General features: G+C 37.9%; 1 protein-coding gene across 3 annotated transcripts in view; it reads right to left on the reverse strand.

Annotated features, from left to right (window-relative positions):
- Positions 1 to 8,924: 8,924 nt before the first annotated feature.
- The window catches only part of Vps41 (VPS41 subunit of HOPS complex), a 166,604-nt gene continuing 163,041 nt past the window's right edge, over positions 8,925 to 12,487 (reverse strand). Inside the window, exons 28-30 of one of the 3 annotated variants that reach the window (XM_076836319.2) lie at positions 11,426 to 11,505; positions 10,508 to 10,601; positions 9,365 to 9,446 (exon numbers count right to left, since the gene is read on the reverse strand). In XM_076836319.2, coding sequence (XP_076692434.2) covers positions 10,521 to 10,601; positions 11,426 to 11,505 — 161 coding nt within the window. In that variant the 3' untranslated portion in view covers positions 9,365 to 9,446; positions 10,508 to 10,520. Of the gene's footprint in view, positions 10,602 to 11,425; positions 11,506 to 12,487 lie in introns of all 3 variants that reach the window. The other 2 variants (XM_076836307.2, XM_076836312.2) reach the window with 2 other exon arrangements.

The raw sequence follows: 12,487 nt of genomic DNA on the forward strand, positions 1-12,487 counted from the left end.
TCATCATTTAACATCCCACAATGGAAATGGCATTCATTATGCTTGGCCCTTGAACAGAGAAAGGGAGAAATGACAATTGGCCCAGGGTTAGGCTTCTATGGAGGGTAACATTCCTCTCTGTCTTGCCTTCAGTTTCTAGATTTGGATTTGCATAAACTGGCACTGATGAAGTTAGCTCCACCATTAACCCACTAGTCAGTGAACACATACTTGAATTTCTTTTATATATATTCCCTGGGCACTGGGAATAGACAGAATTAATGATCTCTGGGAAATAAAAATAGAGTGGGGTTGAAACTAATAAATTATTCCAGGGGTTCAAAAGTCTTTGGCAAAGTCCAGGTGGTAATGGATGCTCTTAATGGAGTGACTAGCCTTATCTGGAAAGGCAAAGAGGGCAACGTGGGAAGCAGTGTTTAAGCTGGAGGATGCATTAGAATTAGCTAGAAGACAGAGGGAATAGTCCCCTTTCCTACTTGTCATCACTTCTGCCACCATTCAAGCCCAGACTCTGTCCCTACTCATGGAGGACAGCAGCCCTTGCTTTTTAGCTTAAACTATTCACCACTGAGAAGCAGTATGTGAGAACACAGCTTAAAGCTCAGATATTGATGAATTGCTCATCCTTGTGGTAAAACTCCTCCTGACTTCCATTGGTTCCTTAGGCTCATCGGTTTATTTCTTTGTATTGGGCATAGTGGGTGACAAGCCTTCCAGGAAGTCAATCCTCTCCTCAGGGTGGGTGAGGGTCATATATTCTCAGAGAGATGGAGTCCTGGCTTCACCAGAGTCCCAGAGAATGCTCAGGCATTACTCCATTATGTTAAGCAGCTTTGTGTCACTATAATAAAATACTAATCAACATGGGCTACTTATTAAGAGGGACTTATTTTGGCTTATGGTTCTAGAGGCCTGAGTCCAAGATTGGGTGATTGCACTGGTTTTGGCCTTTGGTGAGGGTGCCAGATGATAATGGCGGGAAGCATGTGTTGGAGCAAATTGCTCACATATCAAACCAGAGCATTAGAGAGACTGGGTCTTAATCCTGTTCATGGGCATGCCCCCTAATGACCTAAAGCCTCATCTCATAAAGATGTCATCATCTACCTATGGGGACCAAACCTTTAACTCATGGACCTAAGGGAGACACTATCTATATTCAAACTATAGTATCCCTCTTTATTGCAATTCTAATTCAAGCTTAGTTTGAATTGTGGTGTTGTCACTTATAACCAAGTCCTGACTATTACAAACATGTAATTGAATAAATGTTTGCTTTTTTTGTATAGTATATATTTGCAACCTGAATCTTAGCATAAACCATTTTAACAATTGAAAGCAAAAAGAAAGTTTAAAAACCTATGATAAAATGAACTTCAGGGCTGGTGTTGTGGCTCAGTGGTACAGAGATTTCCTAGTATGCATGAAGCACTGGTTTTGATCCCCAGCACTACATAAAAATAAATAAATAAAATAAAGGTATTTTGTCCACCTACAACTAAAATATATATAAAATGAACTTCAAATTAGGGTACCATCATCTATATATCTTACTAAGTCCTAAGAGTCCTTCCAGATTTTTGGAGTTAGAAATCTATATTCTTAACCCTTTAATGTTGTTTAAATGAAATGACAGTAATGGTTATGTTTTAAATTACATTTTGATGAGGAAGCCTAGATACCACAGAATCAAAAAAAAATACAGGTAGTACCTGGAAAATGGATAAAGATAGCATTTTGGAAATATATCCAATGTGTGAATGGGCTCAGGTGGCACCTGGCCCATTGGGCAGAAAAAGTAGGTCTGTTCGTATTGCTTAAACAGTCTATTGAAAGAATAAGAAATGACTGTGCTGTATTAGTTTGTAGGCCTGCCATAATAACATACAAACTGGGTGGCTTAAAAAATGTAAATATGTATTCTAGGAATTTTGGAGGCTAGAAGTCTAAAGTCAAGATATTGACAGATTCGATTTCTTCAGAGACCTCGCTGTTTGGTTTTCAGATGGCTGCCTTCTTTCTTAGTCCTCATAGGTCTTTCCTCTGTGTTAATGCATGTCTGCATACCATTTTTCTCTTGTAAAGGTACCTTAGAGTAAGGCCCACCCATATGACCTTATGGTACTGTAATTACTTTATTTGAAAGCCTGATATCTAAATGCAGTCACACTTTGAAGTTCTGGAGTTAGGACTTTAACATACAAGTTTTTTGGGGGACACAATTCACCCCATAATACCTGTGGGAACATATTCACTATTTTGGAAAAATGAAACATATTCATTTATTTTGGAAAAATGATTCATTTTTCCTTTAGAAAAAAAAAACCTTAAAGAGTTATTTGGCAACTTGGTTAAGAACTAGCAATTATTATAAACTGAAGACTATACATTAATATGTACATTATTTAACATACATTAATATATACATTATATAATATTAATATACATTAATATTAATTAACTAAAAAGAAAAGAAAGTTGCAAAGTGATCAGAGAGGAGAAACAAGTGGGTCTTACTGAGGAAGATGGAAAAAAGGACCTTGTAGTGACAATGAGTTAATAAGCTGGCCAAAGATGTGGGTATCCAGACACACAACAGATGGGCAGAGGATCTGAGTACAAAAATAACAGTATGAGAGTAACTGATTAATTTTGCTGTTTCTGATTAAATTTGCTATTTTCAGAGGGATTTAGACATGTTTCCAGTGGGTAGGGGCCTTAGAGACCAACTACTCTTTGGGCTGCTCAGAGGTCAGTCTGCAGCAGCCTGACAGATGTTTATCAACCTTGGTTCAAACCAGCCCTCTTTCTGGAGCTCAGACCTATAGGGGCACACTCATCTCTAGGTGGACATTTCTAGATGTTAGAAAGTTCTCTTATGTTGAACTTTCATCTTCCTTGCTTTAATTTTCACCAATGAATCTCACTGGACTCCTGAAGCAATGTGAAACCTATCTTCCATTTCCCCATTGTATACAACATAATTTTAAGTTTTGCAAATTCAGTATGCCCCTCGGTTTTCATGACTGAAATATTGTACTAACTCATTCTTACAGGAAATGGTTTCAAATTCTATCCTTTTCCTAGTTATTCCTATTGTGTCAAAATTACTTTTAAAAATGCCCTAACCTACATAGACATACATAGTTTCACTTGCAGAATGGAGAACACTTTTTTTTTTTTTTTTGGTATCTGGGATTGGACCCAGGGGTGCTTAACCACTGCCACATTCCCAGTCCTTTTTTAAAATATTTTGTGACAGGCTCTCACTAAATTGCTTAGGATCTTGCTAAATTGCTGAGGCTGGGTTTAAACTTAAAATTCTCCTGCCTCAGCCTCCTCAGTGGCTGAGATTACAGGCATATGCCACCATGCCCAGCATTATATCTTACAAATAGGCAAAATAGTCTATTAAAATGTGGCATTATATATTTTTAAGCAGTCACTATGGTCCATATTTATGGTTAAGTAAGAGCAGCAAGAGTAATAATTACTAAGCACTTGTATTAGTTTCCTAATGCTAACAAATTACCCCAGAACTTAATTTAAAACAATAAGCATTATCTCAGTTTCTGAGGATCAGATATCTTGGAGTGACTTAAATTGATAATTCCACCTCAGTCTTTTATGAAATTGCAGTAAAGTCGTGGCTGAGAATGCAGGCCCTGAAGGTTTTACTGGGACTGGAGGGTCATTTGTAAGATGACTGACATGGCTACAGGTGGGAGTTTGATTTCTTACCAAGTGGGCCACTCCATTATGACCTGGTTCCAGCATGTTTTATTACCTAACATTGGGAGTGATACATTAATTATTCTGCCATATTCAATATTGGGGTAGATTTGGGGGCTGTGGGGACCATTTCAGGCAGATATTCATTAAGCATTTGCTACATGCTTATTATTCTTCCTGTGCTAGTACTAGCTAAAGCATTCCCATGCAAGCTACCGTTATCACTCCATCTTACATTTAAGGCAAAGGATGCCTAGAAATGTTAAGTAACTTACTAAAAGTGTTGCTTAGTAAATGATAGAGCAGAGATAATACTTCAGTGTAATTTCAGAGCAAGATGACCATTTTCTTACCTATGGCCTTTCCTTTTTAACTAATCCGGTATCCCCATTCCATTCTTGTGCAAGCAATGTTTTCAGTATACTTGCAAATTTTTACATTTCACCTCTGTTGTATTGTTAAACATTATAAAGTAATTTCACTCTTGATTCTATTATTTGTGAATTCTTTTTATCTATATTCACATCATCTATAAATCTTCCCATTTGTGCATATGACTTGATGTGAACCAACCATGAAGAAATCGAGATGTATAGATGTGTCTATAAACCACACAATTAGATTAAAATCCTGGTGACAAAATGTATGTAGTTTTTGAACTAAAATTATTTTTAAAACTTAAGGTTAAATTTACACCTCCTCATCAAATTTTGTCAATATAGATATGAATATGTAATTGGATGTAGCTGCAGTCCTTTGATGTTCCTATACGGTTGGCTCAAAGCTTTTGTTCTTATCCTTGTGCTTCAGGAAGAATTATTTCTCTCAACATTTCTGAAAATTTCAAGATTTTTATATTCTTGCTGACACTGTAGGTCTGAGCACCTGTTTCTACTCAACTCCAGCTCCTGCCTCTTGCTGCTGCTGTTCACTCCTTTCTGCTCTTTAGAGTCTAGGAGTGGAACACACCTCCTCAGTTTCCTCTAAAAACTACTTGCATATTGATACTATTTTTATATTAGATATTGTTAAATATTTGAGGGGACATGTAAGAATTTAGCATTAATGCGGTAAGAACTTGAATATTAATCTATCTTTTCTTAAAAAGTCCTTTGATCACCCAGGTTGGTTGGTTGACTCTTTTCCCTAAAACCCTCACTTCTCAATTCCTCTCTGGGTGAATTTTGCTTATCTGAAGCCTCAGTACATCTTCTCTGCTTAACAGCATGGGATCTGAAAAGGTTTTGGTTCCAGTGCTTCCTCTCCTTCTTCAGCTTCCATCTCTGTGTGTCCCACCAGCCTTCATAAGGAAGAAACAAGTAGGTTTTAGTTTGAAGAAACATTATTTTCCTCATTCTGTTACACCAATAGTGTGCTACAAGTCAGAGGGGGTGACTTATTTCTTGGGTTGGGACAGTCCTGGTTTCACCTGTTCGCTTGGAGTAATCTTTCATAGTGCTCCCTATTATGGTTTAGATGAGGTATCCCTCAAAAACTCATGTGTGAGAAAATGCCAATAAACTTAGGAGCTGAAATGTTTGGGTTATTGGGGTTATAACCTAATCAATACATTAATCACCTGATAGGGATTAACTAGGTGGTAACTATAGGCAGGCAAAGTGATTGGAGGAGGTGAGTCATTGAGGGGTGTGCCTTTGTATAAATATTTTGTCCCTGATGAGGGAAATCTCTTTGCTTCCTGGTTGCCATGTTCTGAGCTGCTTTCCTCCTTCATGCCCTTCCCCCATGATGTCCTGCCTTACCTCGGGCCTAGAGCAATGGAATCAGCGGTCTAGGGACTGAGACCTCTGAAACCATGAGCCTCAAAATAAACTTTTCCTCTTCTAAAATTGTTCTTTTTGTCCCAGCAGCTAAAAAGCTGATTAAAATACCCCTTTACCTTTCAAAATGCTCTGGCTTACACCACAAATCATGATTACTCTAGTCAAGTAAACATAGATGTGACCTTGAAAATGTATTGTAGACATGTCAACATCAAAGCAAAAGGGAAGACAAGTCAGCAGTTGGAATAACTGGGTACAAATTTAGATTTTTTTTGGGGAAAATGACTTTAGTTTACTAATTCATTTGGATATACTGACCTGCAGGGAACTGGTCTATTCTGGTTCTTTTACTGTCTTGAGCTAAGGCCCTGACCATATGTCTGGGGCTTTGACAGTGAATAAAGAGGTTCACTTTGAAATAGCCACAACATGGAGCAGAAACCCAGGATAGCAGACACACCTGTCTACCAGGTATCAGCAAAGACAAACATAATTGCTACCCAAACAATCAGGAGCTACTTCACCTCTCTCTTCCTGCCGTGACATTCCCAACACTTATTTCCAAGGAAAGAACCCTGCACCCAGAGGGAGAGTAAAGCCTTCTCAGTCTGCTAAGGGAAGTTCAATGATGCCCTTTCTGTATCATACCTCTGGGAATTCTGAGGCATTTTTTTTTCTTTGAGAAACAATTTGAGGGGACAAACCATTTAGAGAGAATACCCATCACATAAATAGCTTTATTGTTCTATAGTACTGGGAGTTTAGAGTGTGAACTTCTTTAGTCAGGCAGAATATACTGGAGAAGACTTGGAGATGTGAAGACCTTACCTTGCACTGTGAAGCCTAGGTGGGCTTTAAATTGAAGAGGAGCTGGGAGAATAGAATTGAAGACACAGGAGAAATAGATTAATAGAGATTTTAAGCACTAAGAATAGTAAAGTATCTGGAATCTTTATTTTTTTAAACTTATTTTAAGAGAGGAACATAATACCTTTATTTTATTTTTTATGGTGCTGAGGATAGAACCTAGTGCCTCACACATGCTAGGCAAATGCTCTACCACCGAGCTACAGCCCCAGTCCAATACTTGGGATCTTGAAAGGATCATTCACTGACAGATGGGGTGGTTCTGGATGAGTTGAGCATGCGAATAAATTGTGCCATTACAAATGAAAACATGTAAGACCTTTTTGTTATGGGCACTGAGATTCAAAAGGGAGGAATAGAACAGGGAGACAGAAATGACTACAGATGAGAACATCTACCAGGAGGGCCACAATGACGTTACATCATTCATGTTATAGAATGTTATATATAAAAATATATACACCTATTTACATACATCAATATCTATCCATCAGGTAAATACTAAGCTTCCCTTCATTCAACAAAGATTCCAAGTCTTGAGTCATTCTACCATGGGCTACAGATACAGATGAACAAAATCCATTCCATGGAAGTGGCAGTAACCTTCATGGTTTACTACCTCAATGCAGTGACTATATTTTAATTTCACAACTTCCATCTGGGTGAACATGAAGGAGAGCCTGAGTGATGGCCAATTCTGGGAGACCTGCTCCTGCACGTTCCTTTTCTTTCCTGTTACTCTTCCTAATATTACATCACTCCTACTCACTCCCTGACTTAAACAATGCATGAGAAAGGAGAAAGAACTTTAATCCAGATTTGATAACTTGGCATTTTGCTTAACAGTTCAGGAATCAGAAGTGAAAGTTACAGTTTAGTATCAAAATTCCTGGGAATTTTAATAGTGTGAGTGTTGACCATAGAAACTAGAATAGACCAATACAGAAATGTCTCTCACAAAGTGGCACATGCCTGTAATCCCAGCAGCTCGGGAGGCTGAGACAGGAGGACTGGAGTTCAAAGCCAGCCTCAGCAACAGCAAGGCACTAAGCAACTCAGTGAGACCCTGTCTCTAAATAAAATACAAAACAGGGCTGGGGATGTGGCTCAATGGTCGAGTATCTGGGAGTTCAATCCCAGTACCAAAAAAAAAAAAAAAAAAAAAGTCTCCCCATACCTAGCTATATACATAATATCCTTTAATGTTACTGAGATAGAGCTTCAGAAGAAACTGAGAAGTGAGTGTATTTTTATTTCAGTGTTTACTTCACAAGGAAGACTTACCCTGCTGGGTGCAACTCTGCAATAGAGATGAGGCACTGGACTCTGGAAAGTTCTGCGAGGTGGCTTGGTTGAATCTTTATGAAATCTTTCCTAGTTTGTTTCTTTATCCCCATCAATGCTTCTGTAAGTCATTGGACACTTTATAATCAGTCACTCTTTATAGTATGGTAAGTTTTATTTTCTATACAATGATCAAAACAGGTCAAATGAGTATTTAAAAAACATAAAAAAAAAAAAAATACAAACCGGGGGTCAACTATGCAGTGGCTGGTTAAGGTCAGGCACCACAAGGGCAAGCTGCCTGGATCCCAGCTGCAACCAGCTATTCAATCTGAACAAGCTGTTTCACCTTCCTGTGCTTAGTTTTCTAACAGGTAAAACAACAGTGATAGAACACTTATCTCAGAGGGTCTCAGGATGACTTAAACAAAATGACATATGCATAGTGCTTTTTTATAATTTTTTTTTTTAGGTGTAGTCGGACACAGTACCATTATTTTATTTATTTTTATGTGGTGCTGAGGATCAAACCCAGCACCCTGCACATGCTAGGCGAGCACTCTACCACTGAGCCACAACCCCAGCCCCTGCAAAGTGCTTTTAACAGTGCCTGGCACATATTCAATCAATATTTGTCTTTATATCAAAATATTCTGCTTAACACTATTAAAAATGACCAAATTAACTAAAAATTTACCGAGAATTTCAAGGATGAACATCAACTAACTGAGAATTCTGGTTAAAAATGAAAGCAAAATAAAGATATCACAAAATAAGTTTAAAATTGGCAGTTTCACACTCAGAACTGCTTTCTTTAAGGAGAAGATCCAAAATGCGCACCCGGCAACAGCATTTCTCATCAAGGTTCACTTTTGCATTAGATCCATTTTAAATTGGGCTACTCATGCATGAAAAAAAGTTAATTGACTGGCATTCTGATTATCTTGCTGTATTTAAATGATTAAAAATAAGGTTCGGATGTCCTTTAGTATAACCATAGGGCATGATTTCTTTTTCATATGGAAAGTGATTCCAAGGAGGAGGAGTTAGTGCAACTAACAATAAAACCTATTTTGTTTTGGAATTTTCTGATGTTTCAGTTATTTCTGAATGAACATATTTTATTATTTATTGGGGAGTGAACATACTTTATTATTTTCCTCTTAAATCAGTTATTCAAAATGAACAATGTTTAGTAATTATCTCCTTTTTTGTACCTACAGTTTCATGTTCAAATGGAGTTACTAATTAGTACAATTTTCCCCAGAAGCAAAATGATTTATTGAAATCAACAAATCCTGTTGATGGTTTTGTTACAGAACTTTGCTGGAATGAGCCTGCTGAAATCATAAATAAGGGATTAATAAAAATTTAACATGCTAAATCTTTACATTAAATAAGTAATTTGAAAACAATAAATTAGGCTTATAAGTTTTTCGTTTTGTAAAGGATGGGTTTCTCTGGTAAAAACAAACACTGGAAACAGTGTAGCAGAAAGAATGCTAGATTTGAAATACGGTATAATACTAAGAAGGCTGAGAGGTATATTCAAAAACAACAAACTTAACAGTTCTAAATATTTATGACTAACAAATAAATTTGCTGTCTACTAGGGGATTTTAAGTCCAGCAATGAAGAGTTGAGCTGTGTTCTCTGAACCTGGCCTAGGATTTCTTGAAGGAATGGGGAGGCCTGTCTGAAGTCAGGCAGTCTGCTGCAACCTTGGCAACATCTGTGTTCTGGTTTTCTCCTGTAACCTGGAGATACCATGTCTTCCTCCTGGAGATGCCATGAGAAGTGGGCAAGATATCGATTATGATAATGGCCAGGTGAAGTTTGGATGTCTGCAGGTGATTAGTATCCATCAGTATCCATATTCCCACCAAAGTGATGAAAGCAGATGTATCCATATAACAAGACAATAACTATAACACACAATGACAAGTTTGAATTCTCTCCATTGCATTCTTTGTTCTTTGAGGAGGCTCCATGGAAGGCTTTGAAAAAGAATGTCATAATTATGCCCATCCTCTGGTATTAGACCAATCCTATTTCTCCTGAGACTCCCTCCCTGGTTTGACAGGGTCACTCCTTTCCTCCCTACTAGAAAAAACTAACCACAATCCCTCAGATAATAAGATGGTGAACCTCTCTTCTATTCTTTACCAAGATGCTTGACTTCTCGATTGCAGTTCAACCCAGTAAAAATGAGTCTTTCACAATGAAAAATATGTAACATTTATTCAGTCAACAAATGCCGAGTAACTGAAAGAGCCAGATACTCTAATGATTGTAAGAACACACAGAACATGTGATTAGTTAACATAAAGCTGCAGGACATTAGCCTGCTGATGATATTCCCAGGTGTCAATGAATGAATGACAGTTTGCACAATGTTTCATTAAATGCTTATTAGGACAATAACTACAGTTGATGACACATAAAGAAAGCCAACCCTAGAATGCAATAACTATTGCCAGCAAAGCATGTGGAAACAAGGTTCAAGTTGTGGGTAGGAGTTTGCTGGATAATCAGTTGGCAATGTTCTCTGATAGCTGGGGCAATTCTCAGTAGTCCACTTTATGGTTGAACAGTGTTACTACGTTCTAAAACATTCATTTCTACCTTTGAGACTTACCTTTTCATTGTTAAATAATGAGCCAAACAAATGACAAAATAATGACTATGAACCCAACTTCTTTATCAACTACAAAGAAAAATTTCTAGAAGACAGGCATGGATGTAAAAACTGTTATACACATAAATAAATCTTATCAGCACTGGTGCTAACACACTTGTTTCAAGAACAGTATTAAAAAGAGCAGCGAGAAGAGACTGACAAGCGGAGCTGCGCTATTTTTTCATCTCCAAAATTGCACTTCCTGGTCCACGGTTCTTTGCGCTGCAGATGTTGCAGTACTGTGCAGGAGAGTTCTAAAAATATAATTAAAAAGCAGATTAAAAAGTCTTCTCTAGACTTTCATGTTCAAAAAATATTATAGTAGCATTAGTAAGAGATAGACAGGAAGAGATGAAATGTCACTTCTTTCTCTGGAGATTATTTCTGGTTTACATAGGATTCACCCTGTTATCCCACAGCAGAATGTGGGGTATAAGGTGGCCTGGGGGACATGATGTGATAAAAGATAATAGTATCACAGCATACAACTTGGGCTAAGAAAAGTCCTAGGAGATACTTGGTTTTTTACTGCACAGCTCTATAACTCGGCAATCATAGATTTTAGCTGAATGTATTAATTAGGTATGCTTTTATGTTTACTGCAACCTCCTATACATTTGAAAAATAGATAATTTATTATGATATAAACTACAGTTGTCCCCTGGTATCTGAGAGTTTGGTTCTAGAATCCCATTCAGACACCAAATCCTACACACATGCTCAAGCCCCTCATGTAAAATGGCACAGGCACAGTACTTGCATATGACTTAATGTAGATTACTTATAATATCTAATACATGTAAATGCTATATAAATAGTTATTCCAGTGTGGTGTTCAAAGAATAATGACAAAAAAATCTGCACACCTTCGGCATGGGTGCAATTCCCCCCTGCCAAATATTTCTGATCTTCGGTTAGTTGAATCCATGAATGCAGAACCCATGTATACACAGGCCTGACTTTGTATTATGATTTTAAAAAACCAACAGAGCCATCAGGATGACAGGTTGTGATTCTGAGCACATCCTCTGATCCCATCAATAGCTCTTTAGAGAATAGTTGCCGAGCTGCCACTCACCATGCTAGGGACAGGCAAGCACTCTTTGTGGAACATGTGCCGGCAATGGAAGACTACCACACTGAAGGGTTTCGCTGCATCTGGGGCAGAAGAAAGAACTCAGTGCAACAAACAGACCAGGAAATTATTAAACCAAGCCTGACTATAAGTTCAGCTGTAGTTTTTCATCAATAGACCGCCTCTGGAGGATGGCTTATTGACAAAGTGTTCCTGAGGAGTGGTGTGCCCCAATGCGATGCATGAATTATAATCATGCTGCTATGTGATTCATGGTTACTTGCTTGGCTTCTGTATCAGATACCAAAACTATAAATGGAACAATTTCATAGCAAATACAGCAATATTTATTATAAAAACTAGAATCAGCACGTGTACGTGCCTGTGTGTGTGCCCAAACCCTCCCATCATTCCAATACCTGCATAATTTGGTGTGCCACACACTGAAGTCAGGTTTGTGGTTTTATTGAAATGCCTTCCTAGTTGACCTGTGACCAAGATCCCTCCCCAGTGTCAGAGGCAGACCTGGGTTAGAACACCCCATGGCTGTGACCCTGGGTTTTACTGCACTCCTTTTTGGGCACATCCATTCTCCTCTTCCTGCTCAGTGTGGCCGTCTTGTTTCTAATAAGTTTTACAGCCCTTAGCAGATGGAGTCAGGAATTGAACTGTACAGTGAGGGTGTTGTGGCTGCTTTGTTGAAATGCTGCCTAAAACACTATCAAAGCTCACTTCTTCCCCTAAGCCCATTGCAAGTTTTAGCAGAAGCATTTAAAAATCCAAACCTGCTTCCTCTAGAAAAGAACCTAGGTGAATTGACTTCTTATGTTACTGCTCTGTTAAATAATCCCTTAATGCTAAGTAAATGTGAGGTCAACTACATCTTTAGGACATTTCCATGAAGTATTTTTTAGAATCCTGACAATCATGCTTTAATTTCTACCTTCAAATGAAGTGATTTTCCTTTTCTCAAGTCACAGTGATCCTTAAGTAAGGGGTTTCTTATTATATATGAAGATATGTAATAGAAACCTAAATATATACAAAACCAAGAAAAGGAAATAA

This window comes from Callospermophilus lateralis, chromosome 1 (genome assembly GCF_048772815.1).
Source record: "Callospermophilus lateralis isolate mCalLat2 chromosome 1, mCalLat2.hap1, whole genome shotgun sequence".
NCBI lineage: Eukaryota > Metazoa > Chordata > Mammalia > Rodentia > Sciuridae > Callospermophilus > Callospermophilus lateralis.